This window comes from Dryobates pubescens, chromosome 26 (genome assembly GCF_014839835.1).
Source record: "Dryobates pubescens isolate bDryPub1 chromosome 26, bDryPub1.pri, whole genome shotgun sequence".
NCBI classification, from domain to species: domain Eukaryota; kingdom Metazoa; phylum Chordata; class Aves; order Piciformes; family Picidae; genus Dryobates; species Dryobates pubescens.
The window spans coordinates 12,800,590-12,825,625 of record NC_071637.1 but is presented as its reverse complement, the minus strand read 5'-3'; the positions used below and the strand labels follow the sequence as shown (position 1 = coordinate 12,825,625).

General features: G+C 45.9%; 1 protein-coding gene across 2 annotated transcripts; it reads left to right on the top strand.

The window, feature by feature from the left end:
• The first annotated feature begins 566 nt into the window (after window positions 1-566).
• Window positions 567-23,476, top strand: CABLES2 (Cdk5 and Abl enzyme substrate 2). 2 transcript variants are annotated; one of them, XM_054173477.1, is made up of 10 exons: window positions 567-1,078; window positions 15,479-15,550; window positions 15,740-15,832; window positions 16,637-16,714; window positions 18,117-18,225; window positions 18,870-19,035; window positions 20,213-20,316; window positions 20,608-20,714; window positions 21,989-22,193; window positions 23,056-23,476. In XM_054173477.1, exons 1-10 carry the CDS (start codon window positions 567-569, stop codon window positions 23,194-23,196), a joined length of 1,587 nt encoding a protein of 528 aa, XP_054029452.1. In that variant the 3' UTR covers window positions 23,197-23,476. The 2 variants fall into 2 exon arrangements, with proteins under 2 accessions (XP_054029452.1, XP_054029453.1); XM_054173478.1 differs by lacking the exon at window positions 15,479-15,550.
• The last annotated feature ends 1,560 nt before the right edge of the window (window positions 23,477-25,036 follow it).

Below are 25,036 nucleotides of genomic sequence, written 5' to 3'. Positions count from 1 at the left end.
CCAACAGAGGCACTTGAAGGTTTGGGGGGGGAGATGGGGGCAAGATTATTATTTTTTTTTTAATCATACAAAGGTACATGACAGATGTTTGCATGTGGAAGTGGTGAGCATTCGTGTGGGGATATGGAGGGTGTTTGCATGGGGATATAGTGGGTGGTTGTGTGGGACTGTGGGGTATGGTAGGATGGGGACACGATGGGTTTGTGGCTGCTTTAGGGAAGCATCTGCAGGAGGAAGGTGAGGCCTGTGGCGAGAGGACCAAGGAGAGGTCTGCCAGTGCGCGGCTACTGGGGCAGCCCCAGCCCGCCGGGCGGGGGCAGCACCGAGCCTCTTGTGCCCGGGCAGCCGTTGACTTGCCGGTGTTAGGACCCGGCAGAGCCCTACCGGCCGGCGCGGGAGGGCGGGGATAGCCGTGATGAGCAAGCCGAGCCAATCAGCACGGGGCAACGGCCGGCCTTATTTACATCCCGGCGCGACGCATCCAATAAGGGTGCGAGTTGTAGGTTTCGCTGCGCCCCCCGCCGGCCCAGCCCGGGCGGCTGAGGCGGTCGCGCCTCATTCGGAGAATGGCCGCGGCCACGGCGTGCGGCTCCCCGCCTCCCCGCCCGCCCCGCGAGCAGCCGCCGCCGCGGAAGCGGGGTGACTCCCGGCGGCGGCAGGCCGCCCTCTTCTTCCTCAACAACATCTCCCTGGACGGCCGGCCGCCCTGTCCGCCCACCGAGAAAGCGCTGCCGCCCGCCGGCCAGGGCGAAGGGGAGGAGGCAGCGGCGGCGGAGCCGACCGGAGCCCCCCCTCGCTTGTTGTCCCCGTCGCCCGCCTGCCAACCGCCGCCCGCTCTGCTGCTGACCGGTGTCTCCCCTCTCGTCGCCACCCCTGGAGCCAAGGGGGAGACGGACCCCACCCGCGGGGGCATGTTCCTGCCGCAGCTGCTCCTGGGCGGCCCGCTCTGTCCGCCGCCCCCGGCGCCGCCCGCCCTGCCGGGGATGCTGGCGGCCGCCAAACCGGGCGCACCGGGGCTGCTGAGCCCCACGCAGAACGCGGCGGGCGGCGGCTTCGCGCTGGAGGCGCAGCGACAGAGGTGAGTGCGGGGAACGGGGCACTCAGGGACAGCCCCTACCGCCCCCCATACACACACCCCCGCCGCCCTGACCCCGCGGGCCGTGGGAAGCGGCGGGACCCCCCGGGGCCCTGGGAAGAGACGGACTTTCCCAGGGCCCTCGGCCGGCCGGTGGCTCTGGGGGCATGGGGAATAGAGCATGGGAAACGGCTGCCCCCGGGGAAGAGCGGCCGAGGGAGGCGGTGCCGACACCGCTGTCGCCTGGCCCCCGGAGGGAGCCCCTGCCCCGGCGCAGCCCTGCCGGAGGTGTGCCGTGGGGAAGCGGGGAGTTCACCTCGCAAGCAGCCGGGGAGCGCTGCCCGCTGGCACTGGAAGCCCCGGGAATGTGCGGCTACCGCTGCGAAGGATGCCCCAGCCCGCGGAGCGTCTGGTGAGGGGCATCTGCGGAGCGTTTCACGCGTTGAGACTCTGGCTACGGATCTGCGGTACCCTGAGCCCTGCCTCCTGCTTTGCCCTAGCGCTGTTGTTTGCTTGTTTTGCTGTTTCTAAATGAAGCTGATGGTCATTGCTAGGCAGGACCCTTCCTCCTTGCAACAGCAATGCTGCTGCTGTAGAGCCTTCTCCTAATCTCTGCTGCTTGCCTGTGCAGTAATTCTGTATAGTCATAAATGCTTGTGCGCTGGGACCTTGGAGTCAGCCTTAGGGGAGGATGTTCTGGCCTTCAGTGCAGGATTACCGCTGCCTTTCCCAGGGACTTCTATCAGCCTGGAAGTGTTGGTTTTCTAATTGACTGCAAGGCGGGCTCTTGCTCAGATCTTGGGGATTTGAGCTCTGAAGGAACTCTTTTCAGGCCGTTTCTTGCATAAACAGCTTTGTAAAGTGAGCTGGTCCTCTGAGCCCAAAGATAGCAAAGACTATCAAAGGCTTTAAGTCCCTGTGGTCTTTATAGCAGCTTCTAGAGCTTTGTTAGTGAGCTGAAATAGAGAAGTTGTCTGTGCTTTAAAGCTGGGGAGCTTTGCTAAGGCAGCGATGGGTGTTCCCTTCCAGCATGTATCAGGTACTGGAGGTATCCTGTCATTACTCAGAAAACAGTTGTTTAGAGGCTCAACTGACTTTAGAGAGCAGTAGCTGCTGGTCAGTGAGGTGTGGGGGTCCTCTTGTGTGTTGTCCCTCCTGGGTTTTTTGCCTTCTTGAACTGTCATTTACCACCCATTGCTTTTCTCCTTCTAATGGAAGAGACTTTTCCTTACTTCCTGCAGAAGGTGAAGCTGGTCCTGCTAGATGGATGTTCTGTACACACAGATTGCACTGTCAGGTAGTGCTTGTTGAGCAGGAAAGCCTGAGGTGAGGGTGTTGCTGTGGCTCAGCTTCCTAGCACTAGTTCTGGTCCACAAAAGTTAATGTACCAGGTGCTATGTGACTTCATTTCATTGCTTTAATGTTATAGGTAAAGCTCTTGAGGGCAAGTTTTGCATCAAGAGCTTCACAAGCACAGGTACTTCTGTGGGTGTGACACTCCTTGTGCCTGTTGAGTTCTGATGGAGTTTGTGCAGTTGATTCAATCCTTCCCTTTCCACTCCAAGTCAATGAGACACTAAGAAAATGCTCCTGGGATCTTCTCATTTGATGTCTTTTCTGTCTCCTTCCTTGGCATCCGATTTTAGATAACTGTGTTCTGCTGTGATAATTCTAATCAATCCATCTGAAAAGAATGATAAATCAGAAAGAAAAGGTAGAGAAGTGTGAGGAGGTAGTTGAGGGAAATGAAAGGGACTAATGTCTGAGTAAGGACAGAACAGCCCATGGTTTCTGAGCTTGGAAGAGATGGCTGAAAGGGCATGTTGTATTGAGTCAGTCATTTTGTAGGCTCCTCACAAGGGTGATGTGGAGCGAGAGAGTTCATCTATTTTTGTGTCTTTAAAGGAGAAAAGAGCATGAGAACATCTGCTGAGGCTATCAGGCAGAAGATCCATATCTTTATATGGAGATTCACACATCTGACAGGATAGTTTTATGCTGCCTATGGGGACATGTTAGACCCAATATATCTCCTCCCAGTTATGCTGGGCACAGGAATGGGGGAGATGAGCCATCCCTCTGTAATTCCAACTTCACCTGCAGCTTGCATAGCTTGCATTTTTCTGATGGCTCCATATGCACTCTGCCATGGAGCATCCCTGCAGAACATCCTCCTCTTGTCACAAATACATGAGGAGGGGGTTGAGGTATTTCCTGCAAGTCAGCAGGGTTATGCTGCTTTCCCTTCTGTGTTAGGTGAGCTGTTTGCAAAATAAGGTTCAGAAATCAACAAACAATTACAAAACGTGTTTGCTTTTACTGGAGCTCAGGAAGCTGGGTATCGTTTTACTGTACAGTAAGGTTGCCACTCTAGATAGGTTAACTGCCTGCATCGTGCAAATGTACAGGGGTATGAAGTCATCATAGGGAAGGGGAATCTGCACTGTGACTCTGGACATCTAATCTTTAGTGCCCACTTAAGGCAGCTGCTCTCCTCAGAGTCCTTTTTTAGTCACTGTCAAGAGCCTGCTTAGAATTGGAGCTTCCCCTAAGCAGACCAGGGGCATGGGCTGAAGGGTATCCAGGTTTGCTTTGCCCATGTTCAATGAGCAGAGCTACTGCAGTCCTGTGCCATGCCTGGGGATTTCATTGTGCTGGGACTTGTCCCAGTCCATGGAGATCACTTAATCTAGAACTGGCAGTTTTGTTAGGCAGAGTTTTATTACAAAACTTGATCTTGTCCGACTTGGTTGAGAAGTTGCAAGAAGCTGATGAGACCAGCCAGTGGATCAGGCTGTGGACTCTGCTAGAGTCACTGGTTAGTTATTAGAGACAGGCAGGATCTTCAGTAGAGCCTGAGGAACTGATCTGCTCAGGTGATGGAATGTGAAGTTTCTTGGAGTTCCTTGGTAACTGATGGGCCCCCTAGGATGGAAGCTTCAGTGGTGCACACTCCCTTAGAGCATCTGGATGCTTGGTTTCAGCATGCTGCGGGCTGAGCATTACAAACTTAATGTCTTTAACCTTCTACTTTTGTTTTCCTAAGGAATCTTCTGTTTACAGGATCTTAATTTACAGTGCTTGCTTAATCTGCTCTCCTTCCCTCCTCCCTTCTCCTTTTCCAGCTTGCTCTGTTCTTTTGTTCTTTCAAAGAACAAGCCTCACAGAAAGCAGCGGAGGGAGGCAGCAAGCAGGGAACAAACCGGCATTCACGGCTTGAGAATTGAATTTCTGCAGCTGGGTCTGAAACTGGCAGAGCTTTGTGGGGAAACAGATAATAGAGAGCCCCGAAAATAGCCAGGTTATGAAAGCACAGAGGATGGGAGCAGCCCTGAATGTCAATGCTTACTGTGTTTCTGAGGTTTCATTATAGTGCCTTGCAGAGCAGCTGGTTTTGCCATATATTTGCTGCATTTTGCCTGGCCTAAGAATAAATACAGAGGCTAAATTCTTTGCAACTGATGCATTAATGTCCTTGATGCTCCGTGGTGAGGGAGCTGAGCTGAATGCTCGTGCTTGCTGATAAATCAGAAATGACTGAGCTAATTTAGGTCATTTTGAGAGTGGGAGGATAAACAGTAGTTAACAGCAGCACTTTGGACCAGCTCTGCTTTTATGTCTTAATTGGCTGCTGGATTGCTGACATAGGTGTGATCACATTAGTTCTTTGGGTGGGATGGCAGAAATGCTTGGTCAGCCTTTTATGCTTATGATGGTTGATGTGTTGGTTTGTCCTTCTGTCAGCTTAGCTGCTGACTTCACTTCAAATTATATAAATAATAAATACAGTCAACCCTCTGCTAATAAACAGATTTTGTTGAGAGGGATGAAATGCCAGTGTTTAAGAGTCTTAATTTTGAGCCTTATTTGGAGTAACCTGAGCACACATGGTGCTTTTCAGGAAGCAGCAGGAGCTGTCAGAGCTGGCAAGCCTTGACCTTTCAGATATGAACTGGGATGTGCTGCTCAGGGCTGAACATGAATATATTCCAAATCTGAACTTTATTTAAAAGTCAGCTGACATGTGAAAGCTGCAGTCTCCTTCTCAGCATGTACAGTTTGCTTTGACAACTTTCTGTCTTATTTGCAGCTGGAGGTGGACTGTGTGCCCAATATTAAATGTTTGTAGTCTGTAGCTGCCTGTAGGATTTATTATCTGACATTCCCAGCCAGGTATAGTAATCAGAAGTTAGTTGTATGCCTAGTAGGGAACTGAGAGATCAGAAAATCCACAGTACACCTCTGTGGGCAGGTCTGGGTCAGGCATTCCTAGACGCTGCTAACACCAAGGTTATTTGACCTCTTCATTTCCGAATCCAGAAGCTTTTAAAGTGACTTTGATGTCCAGGCAGAAAGGTTCTGCACAGAATTAGCTGTACTTGCAGCTGATCTCGCCAGCTTTTCAAAGCGGTTGCACAGAAACTCTGGCAGCAGGTTTTGGGATGCTGTGGGTAAGGGGATGTTCTGGAAGCACCACTTCCACCTTTGCCTTCCCTTGCTGCCAGCTGGTAGCTCCTCTCGGCAGGAGTCAGTGAGAGTGGTCCAAATGACATTGTCTTGCTTCTTGAAAGCAATGAGTCATCAGCTGAGAGGAGAAAATGCTACCCAATGAAATGGAAAAAGCCAAAAGCTTCACTCTGGGAAGGAATTGGTGTGGCCCTGTTTCAGACCTACAGTAAGCAAGTCCTGCAGGAGTGTTACAGCCATTGAGGAGATTCAGGGCTCCTTACTGTAACTTTGCTGAGCCCTGGAGTCCTCCTTGATAATTGCAGAGCCATGCACTGCCCTAACTTGCATCTGTTTTGCTGACTGACCAGACAGCTATCTCGCCCGGCTTCTTTGGGCCTGTTGTGTGCTCTTGGCACCGTGACTGAACCAGTTCAGGAGAGTTATTGGCAGTGCTGATCTTCTTTTGCAAGCTCCTATAAACTGTGGAATGAGGCAGGGAGGGAAAGGTCTTTGCTTTCAGTGTAAAGAGCAGCTCTGAGCTACAGCTTCTGCTGCGAGGTTGGATCTGGTTTGTTTGGTTTAGAAGGGAGGGAGGGGTGGGGGAAGGTGGAGGGAACAGAAGTGACTCTTGCAAAATTCTCTATTAAATATTTTTTTTTCTATTTCCTGCAGTATGTTTTGGTTACATTAAATCCTCAAGACTCAATTTCAGCTGGTCTGTGTTCCTCTTTTTCCCATCTGTCAATCAGCTAGAGCTGGGAGGCTTGTCAGGCTGAGAGAGCTTGAAGATGCTTTTGAGCTTCCTTTTGAAGATTGTTGTGAAGTCTCTGGCTCTGTAGTTTGAGTTTGAAAATGCACAATGTGACATGCACCCAAACACAATGAAATCTGGATGTATTTTTTTTTAATGAGCATGGAAGTATTGTTGATAAAGCAGGTGACTGCAGATGGAGAATGCTCAGCTAAAGCTACTCTCTCACACTGTATTTTCAAATGCAGAGCTTTAAATCTCTAACCTTTGGTTAGAACTGTTGTGTATATGATTTACTGTATTATAGTCTAGCATCTGAAAAAAAAATATTAAGCCATAGAATCATTTTGGTTGGAAATAACCTTTATGGTCATCAATTCCAACAATTAATGAAGAGCCTTTAACTGGTCTCATAAGTGCAAGCAAAGAAAAATTGTTCACAAGCTAATCCTCTGATTTGAGCTGCATTGAGTCTTTAAAAGCTTGCTGTGGGTTGACCCTGCTGCCTGAGGTGGTGATCCCACAGCCCTTCTCTGGGACCTCTGAACACCCTGGCCCTCTGAAGCCACCTTCTGCAGGGAACTCTCCTCTTGTGCCAGCTCATGCTCCATGTGGTACTTGGGTTTGACTTAGCTGCAGACCTGCTTTGGTGCTGGGCACCTGCTTTATTTGCTAGCCAGAGCTGAACTACTGCTGGTCAAAGTTGCTTGCTCAACAGCATGGACAGATTTGTACTTGCTCTGTCATGGTCACTGCAATTTAAGCATAAAATTTTGTCCCAGTGAGGCTACAGCCTCGTGATTGGGGGTTGGAGGGGATGACTGATGCTCATAACACAGGGAGAGCTCTCTAAATGCTCCTTGACTGGGTTTCCTCCCGTCATCTGGTTTGAATTTCCTTCTTTTTCCTAGTTAAAAGCTTCTCTCTCTTTATTTTCTTTTTCTTTCCTCTTTTTCTTTTTCCTTAATTTGGGAGTTTTATTGTGCTGAAGGGCTTTATTTTTAACAAGGCACATGATGAAATGACAGCATCATCTCTCGGGGAAGTGCATGAATATTTCCAGCATAATGGCCAGAGTGTTATTGAGCGTTATCAAGGACGCACTTGATTTGCCTGTTTTGGTCAGCAGTTTAGTGAGCAGAGAACAGAGGGGACCAGGCTGGTGAGCTAGGAACACCTCCAGAAGGTGGCAGGGATTTGGAGAAACAGTTCCTGGGTGTTTCCTGGCCAGCACATCTAGCTTGCTTTGTGAGAAGGAGGAGGAGGGATTTTAGGAGCGGGCTTTAGAAGAGGTCTGTGGGCACAGCAAAGCTTACATCTGGTCCGGTGGTTCTGTTGCAACAGATGGCTCTCATAATTACTGCAAGGCATTCTTTCATCCCTGGATTGGCTAAACACCCTTAGCACCAAAACAATGCGATTTATGAAACACAATGAATACAAAGCTTGTTTCCTAGTAGCTTTAGGTCTTAATCATAGGTGGTTGTGAATCAGCAGTGAAGTAGCAGCCGCTGTGCAGAGTATCGAATTTCTTTCCTTGTTAGTATTTAAAACTCCCCAGGCTTAGTGAGCTTCCCACTTACTCTGCCTCCACCTTCATTCAAATTATCCTTCATTTCTGTTCCCTCTCATCTGTCCTGTAGGCTGTGTGACACATTCTTTTCCTTGCATGTGGCTTTGCCGGTGTTTGAGGAGTGTGGGGTGTTCTCCTGGCTGCTTGGGACCAGCAGGAAAGCCTCCCTGGTGCCCTTTGAGTTTTGCAGACAAACCTTGACGAAGAACAAATGCTAAAGGAATTGGGCCTCCTTCCTTCATCCTGAGGGTCTCACAGAGGGACTTGTTCTGAAGGATAAAAGCACTTTTCATGCTCATGTGGCTAATTTGGGTTTACTCTTTAAAATGAAGGAATAACATAAACTAGTTCTGCTGTGAGACTTGTCTTTATTCTCTGGCAGTCTGAGATGTGAACAAATGGCAGAATGAGCTCCTGGGATTGTGGCCTGCAATCCAAGTGGCACAGTTGTGGTGCCATAGTGAGTAGGTGCCTTTGTGAAGGAAGAGCACTTAGCTGTTCACTTACTTGTTGGTTACACTGGGGATCATCTCTGCTGCTGCCTCACAATGAACATCAGAGCTGCAACCATCTAGCCATGAAAATGGCTTGCTTGGTGCTGATGTGGATTCTTCATTAAAATCACTTGTTGCACCAAATACATGGGGTTTGGTGATTCAGGATGACTGTAGTCTCTGACTTCTTTTGGCTTTAATTACTGAGAACTTGTTGCTACTCAATCTGAGCTGTACTCAATCTGCTTTGGAGCTGGAGACTCATTAATGTGAGTGTCGAGGGTGGTAAGGGACAGGGATTGATGTGGAATGGGGATGCACATACTCAAACACTCAGAGCCTGAAAACAGCAAATGACTTCTGGGCTGTGTAAGTAACAGCAGCTGAAGGAAAAAATCCAGTTTGAAACTTTTTCATAGTCCCTTGATGCCAGTATTTTACCTAGTTGAAGTGAGGCACAGGTCAGCTGGCTTTTGGCTCACCTGCAAGGAAGGAAAGCAGCACAACTTAATCTCTAAAATATGTCTTGGCAAAACAAATCTGACAGGTATGTCTTCCTATTGTAAACAGGATTTGGGATCTTGACTCTTTGTGCAAATTACCTTTGACAGTTGTTTCTAAGATAGTGGTTCCAAAAACCAATAAGTGATTTTTTTGCCCTTGTTATATTAACAACTCGGTCTCTTGACAGCTATGATTATACCAAGGCCTGTAAAGGACCTTACAAAGGGACAGCCATATTAAAATAAAACTCTTTCAAGTGAGAAATAGGAAACCAAATTCTATTAGCTCCTAATTTTACACAGTAATTAAAAATCCTTGACTTCTCCCCCCCCCCCCCCCCCCCCCCCCCCATTCCAGTGCTCTAACAGCAGCACATGTGGCTAAAGAACAGCAGATAACAAAGCTTACTGCTAATTTTAGCCCATTGCCTGGGGAGTGTGTGCCCACATGCTGTCATGCAGCATGGCATCCCGTTCCAGCACTGGGGCAAGGGATGTGACTCCATCTGAAACAAATCCATGCTGCCAGTCCCTTAGGCTGGAGGAGGTCTCAAGTCATGCTAGTGGGTGGCTTTTGCAACATCTTTGAAAGCTCATGTCACAGGGCTTGGTGATGCTAGAAGTGGTGAGGCTAAGAAGTCACAACGTAAGGTAGACTCCAATAGATTGTTTTAGATTGTAAAGGACTTTTAAAGGACATCTAATCAGGGACATCTTTGACTAGATCAGGTTGCTCAGAGCCCAATCCAGCCTGACCTGGAGTGGTTGCAGGGATGAGGCATCTACTGCCCCTCTGGGCAACCGAGAGTGTCTTGCCGCCTTCAGCATAAAACATTTCTTCCTTTTCTCCAGTCTGAATCACCCTCTTTTAGCCTTAACCCGCCAGCTCTTGTCCTGTCACAACAAACCCTGCTAAAATGACTCCCCATCTTTCTTTTAAGCCCCATAAAATAGCTGAATGGTGGTTGAACTCTGGCTGTATAGTTGCCCGAGAGTGCAGAGCTGTCTGTGTGAAAGTTGATTAGATGGTGTTGGGTGACAGGTTGGACTCGATGATCTCAAAGGTCTTTGCCAACCTGGTTTATTCTATTCTACAATGTGGGGGTCCACTGGGATGGGAGAATCCCTGTAAGATTGAGGAACTTCTGGTTTAGCCTCCAGGGAAGAGTGAGACCAGCTAGTCTGTTCACCTGCTGTGGCAGGGATGTAGGAACCAAAGGGGCAGAAAGGAAAAGCTTCAAAATGGCCAAACATCAGCTGCATGCAGGGGGGGTGGGTAAGATCACTGGCTGCTGCAAAAGCCTGATATTAGGGGTTAAAATGAGATTCATGAGGGCTACTTTTTTTTCCCCAAGCCTGGAAGCGGAGCCTAGGAGTGCTGACCTGGTTCATGGATGCCTGAAGGGCTGCCCTAATGTCCCTCAGAGGACACAGTGGCCCAGGAGGAGGCATTGGAAGAGGTTTGCCTGTGCCTGAAGCCATGGCTGATAGCACAGTTAGTATCTCTTTTGCATTCAAATAGTTAATCTGCTGTAGAATGGTCAATTTGGACACTTCCAACTATAGCAGCATCCTGAAACTTTGCCATTGTCCTCTTGGGTGTTTGCAGGTAGCCCAGCCTGTGGGTAGGAAGGGTGAAAATACCCTTGGAAAGCTATGGGAAAGGTCACTCTCCTTTAATCTGGAGCTGTGACTTAACCAGCTTTTTGCTTTCAATTGGTGAGACGGCCATGTGGGGATTACCAGTGCTATACATAGATTGCTCTTGGCTCTGTCCTCTTCTGCTGGGAACACTTAAGAGCTGTGTCAACCTCTGAGCTGGGGACCCTGCATACTGCTCGTCCATTGTTGTTTGCCATCTGCACAGTGTTTCCCTGCCAGCACTTGGTGGGGCACTGGTAGGACTAGAAGGGCACAACAGTGAAGCTGGAAATACTCAGAAGTTGGGTTTCCTCCTTGGGAAATCCATGAGAAAGGATAAATGTGTGGGGTGGTTTCTGCTTCCCAGTTTGGGAGTCAGAATGCATCTCTGGGTTTGATGGGTTTTCATCTGAACAAAAGGGGGGTTGTGTTTGTTTTTGTTTATCTAATTGCATGTTTAGCTCCTCAGGGACTCAGCAGTGGTGTTGGATTGTGTGTGTCCATGTGTGACATGGAGATAAGCCAAGGCGTAATCCAGAATTCCTCTGCTTGATAGCCCCTTATCTCTGGACATGTGCTGTGTGTTTTCTCTCCTGGTGGGTGCTGGCTGGGTAAACAGTTGCTGGGTTTAATGTGGAGTTTCTGGGAGAGTCCTGCTTTAGTGGCTCCTAAATTAGTGGGGGGAAGCATCTGAAAGTGAGCTCCTGGCCAAGGGCATACAAGCAAGCAAACCCTCTCTAGCTTGTCAAGGAAATAGCTGGTATTGGTTAACAGGCATGGCTGGACTTTTTTAGGATCCTGTTCAAATTACATCCTGCTCCACAGGAATCATTAGCACTTTAATATTGGATACTTGGATTTCTAATTGTCATGTAGCATGTCAGTAGGGGTGTGTAAGGAAACTTACAGCGAGGGTATGGTGTTTAGTATTCTCTTGTAGTTGTGTTTGGCCCCAAATGTTCCGTGTAAACTACTTAAAATCCTTTGAATTCCAGTAGATCAGAGCACAAGCAGGAAGTGTTATCCTGGGTGAAACTGCTTAGCAGAGGATCTGTGACTTGACATTTTTTTGCATTGAAGCTAGCAGCTGCCCAAGTGATCCTGTGCAGCCTGTTGTTGAGGTGTGGAATGGCTGCAGGAGAAGGGCACTCAAAGTAAAGCAAACATACATGTGCTTGTGTATATCTATAGCAATTACATGCAGTCTGCTCAAAGTGTTGCATTTTGCAGCGTGCTCCAAGTACTGCACTACCTGACAAAGTTGTTCTGTATGTCAGTGGTACTGAGGAATCCAGCGAGTGGCTGCTGGGCTGCAGCTCTGTTGCTGTAGAACACTGGCATGAACACTCAGACTCCTCTGAGTATTCTGGCTGGAGTAGTGAGACCTCTTTATGTAGAGCTTGTTTTCAGATTTGAGGGAGAGTGTCTTGCTTAGCACCAGGGGTTCCTCAGAAGTGACAGCTTCAGTTAAGGACAGAAAATATTTACAGGCCTAGCTAAAAATGAAGCTTCCTGTAGGCAGAGTGGGGATGAGTCATTGTGGTTTGGAGTCAAGGGGCAGGACCTTTCCCTCACTGCAGGTTTTTACTTCCAGATACAGTCTTAGAGCAGCAAGTTCAGGTGTTTGTCACTCTAGCCCCTGTTACTGAGACCACAAGGAGGTGTTCAGAAGGTGTAACACAATGGACAGGTGTCTGTGTTGTGAGCACACCTTAAAGACCTAGAAGCAATCCAACTAATGAGGGTCTAGCTGTGTGTCTCCCAATACATCCAGTTGCTTACCCCAGTATCATTTCACAGTGCTATGTGCATTTTTTTTGTCCCAATGCCTGTTGTCCTTGGCATTAGCTGTGTTTCCCCTTTGCTCACCACACACAGTGCCTTTGTCTGCATTCACAGAATCACAGAACGGTTTGGGTTGGAAGGGACCCTTAAAGGTCAGCTAGTCCAACTCCCCCCTGCAGTCAGCAGGGGTATCTGCAAGTAGACCTGGTTGCTCAGAGCCCTGTCCAGCCTGGCCTGGAATATTTCCAGGCATGGGGCATCTACCACCTCTCTGGACAGCCTGGGCCAGTGTTTCACCACCCTCAATTTAATAAAACTCTTCCTCCTCTCTAGTCTAAATCTCCTTCTTTTCGTTTAAACCCATCACCCCTTGTCCTTTTCCAACAGGCCTTGCTAAAGCCAGATGTCCCTCAGGAGGTGAGGAAGACTATGAATGTTGCCAGCTGCCTTCATGTCAGAAGGTTTGAGACTGACCCCCACATTTCACAAAGGGTTTTTTATTGCAAGCTGGATGCCAAGGCAGACTGGAGAGCCACATGTATGTGAAAGCCTTAAAGTTGTTCCTGTGCAGGTCTCCTTGAAAAGCACCCAAAAAAAGTGTTTATAACTGAAGTGCTGGTGAAGGGCATTGAGCTGTGCCAGGAACATTCTTCAATAGCTGTTGGTAGGAGGCAGTCTCTAGCAGTGCTGAAGGTGTTTGGCCTGTGGGAGGATTTACCTCTCCTGTGCTTTCAGAAAGGGATGCTGATTTTTTTCCTTCTCCTACCTACTTGAATTGTGGTACTTTGTTCTTTGAGGAATGCCTAAAGAGCACTGCTGAGGATTTGAGGACAATTTCCTTCTAAGGAAAAACAATAAAGTTTTATATGGGGTGTAAATTACTCCAAGTTCCCTGGGAAAGGGCATTAATTATATTTCATTAAGGAAATTGTAAGCAGACTTTGGTGCTCATTCTCTTTTATGTACTTGAAGACAAAGAGAAAATGGTAAATTGTTTCCCTTGAACTTGTGGTGAGGAAAGAGGAGCTAGTCTGGTTTCAGGAATAGTCAGACTGAAGTGATATTTATGTCAGTGTAGAGGGAAGAACAGCAGAACACCATCTTGTCCAAGTGCTGGGTTTGGTGTTCCTGTTATAGCTTGAAGCAAGAGGGGCAAATCCCACTCTTGTTAAGCATCTGTTTGTGGTGGAAATCCATAATTGTGTAGCAAGTCCTGTGCGCTGGTGATGCTGTCTTTAACAGCGATGTGCTGCGTGGAGGGAAACTGCCACATCTTGCTGGCACGGTGGTTGGCAGGCGGCTCTGGCATTAGCTACAGATAGCTCAGAAGAGAAGAAAACTTGCCAGACAAGGGAAAAGAGGTAAAAGCACCTGTTTGTCATACAGGCAATTTTCATTTCTAGACTCCATGCCTAAGAAAAAGCTGCCAGATGTTCATGTCCAGAACTCCGGTGTATCTCTTCTGTAGCCAAAAAAAGTGTGATTTGATTTCTTACCTAACTCAGGCTAGAGAAGATGGGAAGTCAGGGGGAATAGCAGATTGTCCACTTCTTTCAAAACCCTGAAGTACTGAGCTGCAAGACCAGACTTCATTCCAAAAGGCTTTTCTTGATCTTGAATCAGTTGAAGCTATAAATGGCTTTGCTGTGTGAAAACTCTTCCGTGGCTGCCAAGACATTAATAAATCCCACTTCTTTTCAACCTCTTGGTGGTTTGGATTTTGATTGTTTATTTTCTTTACCCTGCTTCAACCTAAGGTGCCATGCTTTGGTGTTGGATATTAACTTCCAGGCATGAGAACCTAACCTTGGCCTACCTGAGCTGTTTGCCTGCTCACAAGTGTCAGAGCTCTGTTGCAGTTTTAGGTTTGACTGTAGTTTTGGGTTTTTTTCCCAAAAAGCTGATCTTGTCAAACCAGGGCCTCTCCAGCTTCTTTTTTTCTTCCTCATCTGCTGCTGCCACATTGATTTCTGTGGTGCCATTGTCCATTGGTTGAGTTACTATGCTGCTTTGGAGGAAATCCTTGAACTTGATTGCAGGTGGCCTGTGCTAAAAATGTAGCACAATATGGGCTTAGACAAAAGCAGAAAATATGGAAGCTGGTAGCTGTAGTGGCAGTGGCAGTTGGATCTGAGTGCATTGTTCCTATGGAAATTGCATCCAGAGTTTCACAATTCATTTGTAAAACTCTACCTACAAAGAATGACTTGACTTTGACAATAGTAATGTGTCTTACTTGGGCAGAGTCTATTTTTTTTACTTAAATGTAATATCCTATTACTGCTAACACTAAATCACATGATTCCTACTATTATTCTCCTTGAATCGTCCATTCTGGGATTTCAAATGGGTACCAAATACTCTTTGCTTCCTCTAACAACCCTCTCTATTGTGTTCTGGAGAGATTTGTCAATTTTATTGAGCAGACTCTCAGTCTGCTGACTCCTGCAGCTGCAGACAGCTGTGTTCCGAATGGAGAACACACGCAGATGTTCATACAGATATCATAGTATCAGTCAGGGTTGGAAGGGACCACAAGGATCACCTAGTTCCAACCCCCCTGCCATGGGCAGGGACACCCCACACTAGATCAGGCTGGCCAGAGCCTCATCCAGCCTGGTCTTAAACACCTCCAGGGATGGGGCCTCAACCACCTCCCTGGACAACCTATTCCAGGGCTTCACCATTCTCATGGTGAAGAACTTCCTCCTCACCTCCAGCCTGAATCTCCCCACCTCCAGCTTCATTCCATTCCCCTTAGTCCTATCACTACCTGATATCCTGAGAAGTCCCTCCCCAGCCTTCTTGTAGGCCCCCTTCAGGTACTGGATATACCTGTATCTGTCCACAGATTGATATAAAATGCCTTATTCCCATGCCTTGAAGGGAGGGAGGGCTCCTTGTGCTCTTTAAATGGATACCTGGAAGTTTTGTAGATGTTTAAGTTCTAGGTAGATGTTTTTGTGTTGAAGACATTGAATGCTCTCATTAGTGAAGTTGGTATAAATACCGATTCCAAAGGTCCTAGAGGAGGAGATGAGTTCTTGGCCTTTTTAGGAATTTCAAACTCCTAGTTAAGCACTCTTAAAAACAAAACAAACAACAACAACAAAAGCCTACCATTTGTCCTAAGATCTGTTGCAGTTCATAAACTCAGAGGCCCTGAACTAATCCTGTTCACTCTTCGTGGTGTTGTACATTTTGCAGAAGGCGTTTTCTCTCCCAGCGCTGCTCTCTAGACTTTTTAGAAGACATAGTGGAATATGCCAGTGTACAAAGGTACTTTCTTTTTCAAAAGCAGCATTAATCTCAGCTCGTTGCATGCAGTCCTCTCCTCCCTCCACCCTCTTCCACGCCAATATCTGAGGTCCTGCATGCTAGTGCTGCCATCTGATCATACAACCCGCATGGCTTGGCTCTCAGAGCACTTAACAAGTGGTTTTCTTTCTTTTTTTCATATGATTGCAGAACCAAGCATATATCTGGGTCTCCAAGACACAAAAGTTTGAAGAAGATGCATTTCATCAAGAACATGAGGCAATATGACACCAAGAACAGCAGGTAACTTCTGGAGGTCGAGTTGCCTCCTGTACACTTGGGAAGTAGGATGTGCTCAGTTGTAGGCTGTAGTTCAGTGCAATTAGCTATTTAAGAGCAGTGGGAATAGAATCATAAAGGTCTTCTCCAACCTAAGTTATTTTAAGGTCATGGAGTCCAACCGTCAACCCAGCACAGCTGAGTCCATAGGGTGATATCCTTGGGGTCTAGTTAGTTATATGCATCTCTGGAAGGCAGAAGGTGCTTGTCTGATACATATGCAGCAAGGTTCTAACGACTCAACCATCCTACTCTGAGGAGGTTGAATCATTCTCTTTTAACACCTTCATCTAGCACACATAGAGGTCAGAGCTGAGGAGGATTTAAGGAGAATGGCTTAGTTAAGCCAAATTCTTGGCTCATAGTTGCTGGGTAGAAGAGAAAGGGGAGGTTGCATTCAGATTTATTATTAAGAGGTGTGAGACTTCATCTAAATGTGAAATGTCATCTTCATCTTTTCACAAGGTTTATGTAAAAATTGCCTAAATATAGATGTGTATTTAAAGACTGGGATCTCCTTGAAGAGCTCCCAAGGTGATGGCAGTTACTGAACACTGGGTTTTGATGCAGAGCTTGGCACTAAGGACCTACAGTGTCAGAATGAAACACCTGCTTTTGTGCTGCTGGCAGAAAACAGACAATCCACAGCAGTGTCTTTGTGACTTACAGAGCAATTTAAAAGGACTTGTGTGTTCATGCTGCATAAAAAGCTGTTTTGTAGCTTCTGAATCTTGCTTCTTATCCTGATCTTTTCCTATCTGCTTACAGGATAGTTTTAATCTGTGCTAAAAGAACACTGTGTGTGGCTTTTTCTATCCTGCCTTACGGGGAGAGTTTGCGGATCAGGTGAGTCACCTTTGTCTGCTTTGAAGTGTCTGCTCTGTTGCTTGCAAAAGATCCTTTTAAGTGAGTATGGTTGATGTAGCTCTGCTGTTTGGAAGGACAAAAGCTTGCTATCTCAGCAGTAATATCAGACACCACAGTGCCTAAGTGTTCATTCAGATTCCAGGAGGGGGGAAAAAAAAAATGGAAAAGAGAGACTTTTCAGGTGTTTGTTCCCATTTTCAAGCACTCCAGTCCTGTGAAATCCCTGAAACCAACCCTGAACAGAGATGTGCTTTGCTGTGGGAGATTTCCTGTGCTGTTAAAGTGGTCAGAAAGCAACTATCTTTAGTGCAACAAACAATGATGTCAGCAAAAATGGAGCATCAGGGAAGGATGCTGCTGCTGCCGCCTTTACAAAGCAAACTTTCAAGGTTTAAGTGTAGCTTCACTATAAAGTTTAAGCCATGAGTGAGACTATTTGTAGTCTTAAAAACAGAAACAACTTAGGCTGACTGAAACTGCTTTTACTGTTTGTACTACTTTTTATATGTATATATACACTGAACTGTCAGTATGATCACTTAGGAGAAACAAAACCTGCTCACTGCGTTTCCCCACAGCTTTGCTCAGTCCCATCTGAAGTCCAAGCTGATTTCTGTGGAAGGTTTGTGATCTGCAAATACACACCATAGGAAATGCTGGTTTTATTCTAATCCACTTGTGGCAAAACAATGGTGGTGTCAATTCTGTCCTGTACTTAACTTATGGACAAAGGAAACGGATGTTTAGTGCTGGGAACTGTATTGTATGCAAATACACTTGCTAAAAAAAGAGACCATGGGAAAATAGTCTCTCCCTTCATAGAAATCAGCAAGGTCACTGAAGCTATTTTAGAGCAGTTCTGAGCACTGTGTGGTTCTGTAAGCTGGCAAGGCTGGTCTCCAACATCAGAATACAGGTGACAAAAGCTGTGTGCTGCCATCACTGATGCAGAGTTTTGCTGGCAGCCTTCAGTCTCAATCTGAGCTTCTGTGCAGAGTGGTTGGGAAAATTGCAACTGAAAGGCAAGTTTCTAGTCCTGGAAGGCTAGCAATATAAATCTTGTTTGCTGTTACATGTTTGGGCATTATTGCTAACATGGAATGGTCTTAGCAGAAAGATCATTTTGAAAGCCCCACTTTAATTTTGATTGGTATATTGGTAGAGATGTGATTTAAAATGAGATGAAATCTGATTTTTTTCAGTTGCTGAACATCTCCATGCTTTGAAAAGAATAGCTATAGCTTGCTTGGAGGTGGGACTGAGGCATTGCCCTGTTCCCACATATGAGACTTTTGACCTGGTGGTGGATGTGGTCTATACCATAGAGGAAGCTGGGCTTGGGCAGCACTCTTGAATAGTTCACTTTCTTATCTGCATTTAGTGATCTAAAAATGGAAGGACAGAAGCAGCGACATCCTTCTGGGGGAGTTTCAGTCTCTACTGAGATGGTGCTTGGACTGGAAGGCGTAGAGCTAGGTGCTGATGGCAAGGTAAGGAAGTATTTTGTTTGGGGTTTTGGTTTTTTTCCCCCTCTTGTAATGCCAGTGACCAAACCACTGACTGGAGCAGGGGCCAGCAGATGGATTGGATGGTTGCTTTCACTCCAGGACCTTTTTATGCTGGGGCAAATCACTTCATTTAGGCAATGGTTGTTCCACCCACAAAACAAAAGCTGTGACTTTTCAGAGCAATGGACTCTGGTTTAGATCTTCAGTTTGAAATGTTTGACTTGTGATAAGCCTCTTCTGAGGAGGCTGTTGAAGCCTGTGACTTACTTCTACCTCTTTCTGAAGAACTGATTTGATTCTGGTACCTCATGCAACACGAGTGATGTTTTGATAGAAATATGGGTTAGATTTATGGCACTTTATAAATCTGAGCTAGAATTTTACTGATGTGATTCTTCCCCCTTTCTTTGCCACCCTACCAAATCTTCCACAACACTTCCATGCTGAAGCTGTTTAAGCAAAGGGCATTCCTCATCTAATTTTCCTCCATGCCTCCTGTCTCACAATTTCCAAGTCCCCACTCCCAAAAACAAACTCCAGGGAATTCATGAGTTGGAAAAGCCTTGATGTCTGCAAATGGGCTTTTCAGTAAACATGCCTCTAACTGCTACAACTTTCTCTTTCAGGTTGTGTCCTATGCAAAATTCTTGTACCCCACCAATGCCCTGGTTGTTCGCAAAGCTGACAGCCACAGTGCTGTGCCCTTGTGTCGAGCCAGTGCTTCACGGAGTCTTCCTGCATCAAGATACAAACCTGTGACAGCAAAAACCTTACCAGCAGGAACAGACCTTGGTAAGGACAGCTGCCAGCTTTGTTCTTACTTCTGCACACAGCAGAGAAGCATGAAAGGAAGGTATTGTCTGAAACTACCGCAAGTGGTAAAGTGCATTGTTAGGAAGGATGTGCTGCAGTGGAAGGAGATTGGGTTTAGCACAGCCTGTTAGAGAAGGCTCTTTAATGAAGTATAAATGAGGAGCCTTTGGACTGAGACTTACACAGAAGATGTAAGGAATGTATGCATCTGAGCTAGTTCTGTTTATGCAACTCAAGGAGCACAAAGCATTGAATCATTAAGGTTGGAAAAGACCTTCAAGATCACAGTCTAACCTTTAACCCTGCTCTACCAAGTCTACTGCTAAGCTATATCCCAAATCACCATGTGTCATGGCTTTTAAACACAGAATCAGTTTGGTTGAAAAAGACCTCTAAGGTCATTGAGTCCAACCATCAACTGAACACTGCCATGGCCATTAAGCAATGTCCCAAAGTACTATGTCCACACATTTCTTGACCTCCAGGGAAGGTGACTCCACTTCCCTGGGCAGCCTGTTCCAATGTCTGACCACTTCTTCAGTAAAGAAATTTTCCCTAATATCCAGTTTAAACCTCCCCTGGCATAATTTTAGGCCATTTCCTCTCATTCTATCACCTGATATTAGAGAGGAGACTGACCCCCACCTCACTACAATCTCATTTCAGGTGGTTGTAGAGAGCAGTGAGGTCTCCACAAGAAATATCTGATGTACATAGACATCTGTAGATGACAGATGTCTATGTACTCACCTTCTAGCCCAGGAAGCATGCAAAAGCCAAAGAGTTTGTGACAACAATTCCTTTTCTTGTGTAAAAGAGCAAACCTGACAACTCTGCCGCCTGTTAGTGTATAGACAACTCTCATACAGTAGTTTTCTGTGCGTATTTGTGGGTGACAAAATTAGTTTGCACTCAATTTAGTCCAAAATGGATGCATCAGGAACATGCTGGTGCAAGAGCTTTTGGGGGGCTTTTTTTTAGTAATTCTAACACCTGACCAGGACATCATGAAGTGTCAACAGGTGACTGGAGCTGCACTTCATCTGTACTGTGGGATCTGCCAAAATGTTTTGCGTTTGCTGTTTGAACGCTTCAGACAAAACAGAACATCTAAAGCTCTGTCTTGTGACCCAATGTGCTTTCTTCATTCCATTAGGAAGTGAAGTTGGGGAAGCTGCAGAGTATGATCCAAATCTCCTGGATGATCCTCAGTGGCCCTGTGGAAAACATAAACGTGTTCTCATCTTTGCCTCTTACATGGTGAGCTCTCTGCCAGCCTCATGGCTAAGGATTCAGCAGGGTTTTCATGCTCAGTTGCCAGGGGATCAGCCTGACATGTATCTCCATGTTGTCAACTGATTCTTGTAAGCAAAAAAGTTAATAATTTAAGGCTTCTAGTTGAGATTTAACATAGTCTGTTACTTAGGGCATTAGACAACTATTAAATAGTGAATAACAACCCTCGCATTTGCCCCTGCATTATGGGAAGATTTGTTTCTCTCTCAGTACTGTTCACAAGAGAAATGATAAACTTTGCCTCTTGTCTTTCAGACTACAGTCATAGAATATGTGAAACCCTCAGACCTTAAAAAGGATATGAATGAAACCTTTAGAGAGAAGTTTCCTCATATCAAGTTGACACTGAGCAAGATTAGGAGGTAAGAAACAAGAACTGAATAACAAGATCATCTATGCTGCAAAAGTCTGCTTTCATCTTACACTTATATGGAGCAAATATTAGATCTATTAATAGTATAAATGATTAAACACTAATCTCTTGTTGCCACTTGAGCTGACTGTAGGATGACAATCCTGTATGGGAATGTTTAGGGTGCTGAGAAAAGACAGCAGTTGGTGTTCATAGTTCCACCTCAAAGGGTTTTGTTCCAACTGTGGAGTTCTAACACTTGCAGGCAATTAACAGTGAGGCAGCATTAGCCTTGAAAAAGATACTTGTAACTTGATTGTTTGGCTGCAGTGCAATCCTGCTCTGACTGGATTGTCTTTCTGGACCCTCTGGCTATTTTTGCCTTTCAATTACCAGACTCACTGATGACCATGGGATTCTTAACAAGATTCTAGGGTAAAGAGCAGCATTAAGTCTGGGGAGTCTCGGTGAAGATAGCATTTTATAAAGGCAGGACTGTGCCACACAGATTTCCTCATCCTCTGTGAAATGCATGTGGCTGCTCATCAGTGAGATGTGCTGTTGTGCCTTCAGAGAGTTGTAATCCTGCTGGTATTACAGTGATTAATGCAATCAGGGCCATCTGAAGTAGCCAGCTTAAATACAATTCTGCTGACTCACCAGGGCTGTGTAACTCTGCTCAAGTGGCAGCTCAGACACAGTCTGTGTTCTGCCACTGTCCTCAATACTCCTTTTTGCAGCTGTTTCAGGTAGCGTGTTCACACAAAGATGATTTTGCAGGATGGGTGGCAGCCATGAGAGGTAGCATTTCATGGTGAAGGGCTAGCTGTTGTAAAGGAAAGTGTGTAAACCAGTCTGCCTTCTTCCTCAGACCTGATTCTTCAACAAGGTGTGTCACAGACGGGTGTCTGCACAGAGGCTGCTGTGATCTGCATAGCTTTGATGTGGTGTTGTGTAGGCTGGAAAGGTTCAGTATGATATGAATCAGTTTGGGAGCCCAGAGGGAATTGCACAGCAATAGCCTGTTTGTGAGGCAGCAAAGCCCTTGACAGATCAGGAGCAGAAGAGGAACTGTTCTTCCACAGTACATGTTGTCAGCCTGGTTACATCAGTTTGTGCATCAGCTCCAGCTTGCTGCCAGCTGGACTTCTCCAGTCTAGGGTAATACTTGTCATGGTTTTCTGAACAGGAGTCTTGCTCTTGTGAGTTCCCAGGCTGCAGTGTTTCTAGAGCACGTCACAAAAGCTGTCATGTTTGAGAGGGTGCCTTCTTTCCTGTTCCCAGTTTGAAGAGGGAGATGCGGAACCTGAGTGAGGAGTGCAATCTGGAGCCCGTTACTGTCTCCATGGCTTATGTTTACTTTGAGAAGCTCGTCCTCCAAGGCAAGCTCAACAAACAGAACCGCAAACTGTGTGCTGGTGCTTGCGTTCTGCTTGCAGCCAAGATCAGCAGTGACCTCAGGAAACATGAAGTCAAACACCTTATTGATGTAAGTACTCTGAGACTCGTTTCAGATGTTGCCAAAACATTCTCCCTAGCTCACGGAATGAGACAAAATTAAAGCCAAGGTTTTCCGTGTTGCATGCTTGCATTTAAGATCAGCTCTTTCAGTCTGTTTTATGTCTCATTAGGGCTCTTCCTTGATTATTTAATTTTTATTTTTGGTTACAATTAATTAAAACTACTTGACTGGCACAGTCTAATGTCCTACTGATCCTACAGTGAGGTTATTTTTGCACTTAAGTTTCTGAGGCAAGCATGTGGAATTCCTGTGTGGGTGTTTCAGCTGAGCTGATAAGCTGGGTTACTTGTCTGATCATAGTATCAGTCAGGGTTGGAAGGGACCACAAGGATCATCTAGTTCCAACCCCCCTGCCATAGGCAAGGACACCCCACACTAGATCACGCTGGCCAGAGCCTCATCCAGCCTGGTCTTAAACACCTCCAGGGACGGTGCCCCAACCACCTCCCTGGACAACCCATTTCAGGGCTTCACCACTCTCATGGGGAAGAACTTCCTCCTCACCTCCAGCCTGAATCTCCCCACCTCCAGCTTCATTCCATTCTCCCTAGTCCTATCACTACCTGAGATCCTGAGAAGTCCCTCCCCAGCCTTCTTGTAGCCCCCTTCAGATACTAGAAGGCCACAATTAGGTCACCTCGGAGCCTTCTCTTCTCCAGACTGAACAGCCCCTGATCCCTGGCAACAGTTTTGATTCTGTGTAGGTACAGCTCTGGCCCTTCATTGCTGGCTTCTGTTTTATGCTGACTGTAACTCTGTTTTCTTGTGGATTAACTGATTTTTATTTTTCTCCCCCTCCTTTTTTTTTTTTCTTTCATTGTTGTAATAGAAACTAGAAGAGAGATTCAGATTCAACAGAAGAGATCTCATTGGTTTTGAATTCACTGTCCTTGTAGCTTTGGAACTGGCTCTTTACCTTCCTGAAAACCAAGTTTTACCTCATTACAGACGACTCACACAACAGTCTTAACCAAAGCAGCGCTCCAGCTGCCAGCCAGTGGCGCTGGGGAGCGCATCACCCGTGGCTGCTGGTGGAGTTGCCACTGGCCCTCTCTGTGCTGCCGTGTGCCCTGCCACGGCTACAGCGAGTTTCGGTGTGGTGGTAAACTGTTGAGGCGTGTTCTGGACGTGTGTGCCAAGTCTGGAGGATGGTACGAGAAGAGTTGTTGAACTTTCTTTTCTTTTGGACATTTAAAGCACAAATACTCACCAGTCAGCTGTCATGGCTGCTTATTACTCCTTATTTATCTTGGGTTTATTTTTTTTTTTGGTTTTCCTAAAACTGTTCTTCCCTCTGGAGAATACTATGGTATTGTTTCTTCTGTTTCAAAGCAGTTCTTGTATTCCTTGAGACTAAAGGAAGCATCACCTCCATTCCAGTGCACCATGAAGTTTCTAAGAATCTTCTCACATTTTTACATTAACTGAAATGCATACTTTATTTTTTTAAAGATGTGCCTAAAACTGGCTGGTCTGGTACCAGTGCTTTTTAAGTTAGTTCTGTTGTTTGGTGGGGAATCCTGAATTTGTATAGCCATTTCTTCTTTACCTGCATTGGCCTTGCATTAATAAAAAAAAGAGAAAAAACAATTCCAGTATATCTGTACTAATGATACACAGGGCATCTATTCTCTCCTGTACTCTAGATCCATCAGCAGCAAGTTTGAAATCACTCTGTTCCACTTTAGTTAACTATTAATACCTTAAAAATACACACATTTTATTTAAAGAGGAGTGTTTGAAAATCTGCCATGAAGAACCACATGTTGAACAAGGTGGCTGCAGCAAAGGGATTGCCATCCTCATTCACACTACAGTGGAAGATGAGCACATGACTACAAGCAATTTGCTGTCCAATGTATCGTTTGTGACTTTATTTTGTTCCAGTGTTCTGTAGTCCGAAACAAGCACCTTTTAGTATGACTGTATTATAGATGGTCTTCTGTGCTCTGAGCAAATACTTCAGTCAGTAGAGCTCCTGCTGCCAAACTAAACCAATGAAAGCATGACCAATATGTAAAATGCTACTTCTTACTCTGTTCTTCCAAGCATTGCATCACTGTGATGGTCCTCGTACAACTGGCATTGCACATCTGAACAGCCACTGAAGGGCTGGTGCCTAGCAGTGCTCTGATGCATGCTCAGAGGTTAAATAACTTCTCTGACCATTGGCTATTCTTTCACTTGTTTGTTTTTGGTTTTTTTCCCAAATATCCAAGTTGGGAATGAACTCAGTTATATGTGGAACCTTCTGTGATACTGGCTCTTGGGTTTATTTTCTGAAGCAATATTATGATACAAGTAACTGTGTCCATTTGCAAGGAGCAGAACTGATGCTTGGCTAGTAGGACTGAGACATTTGGCATTTCAGTTTGACTTCTAAGTGAAATACTAGACCTTGTACTGAGGTAAGGGACCTGCTCTCTTATATGTAAAGTAATGTAAATTCCTGTTCCTTGTATTAAGTGTTGGTTGTAGCCCAAACCAAAGCTGAATCTTTTGCTTTTCAGCTGTGTTTTGTCTGAAGCTAGTTTGGCTTCATTAGAATTGCAGCAAACTTTACTGGAGCCCCTTCTTTTTTAAAGTGGGACTCAAAATGTGTGTGTTTTTTTTCATAGCTGATAATTACAATGACTATCAAATCTTTTGTAACTCTGTTCAGCTGTATGTAGCTTCAAGTTATTTGTGTAAAATTTTAATAGGCTTGTGATTTCTCTCTAACACAGAAGGATATTTTTTTTTCACTCTCCAGAAGTAAGGTGGTAGCTCATAAGTTAGACAATAAGCTTGCCAGTTACCTTCCAAAAGGC

Coding starts and splice junctions, on each gene's coding strand:
- CABLES2 (XM_054173477.1), top strand. CDS start 567: ATGGCCGCGGCCACGGCGTGCGGCTCCCCGCCTCCCCGCCCGCCCCGC. Junction 15,551..15,739: donor GAATATGCCAGTGTACAAAG/GTACTTTCTTTT, acceptor ATATGATTGCAG/AACCAAGCATATATCTGGGT. Junction 20,715..21,988: donor ACACTGAGCAAGATTAGGAG/GTAAGAAACAAG, acceptor TCCTGTTCCCAG/TTTGAAGAGGGAGATGCGGA.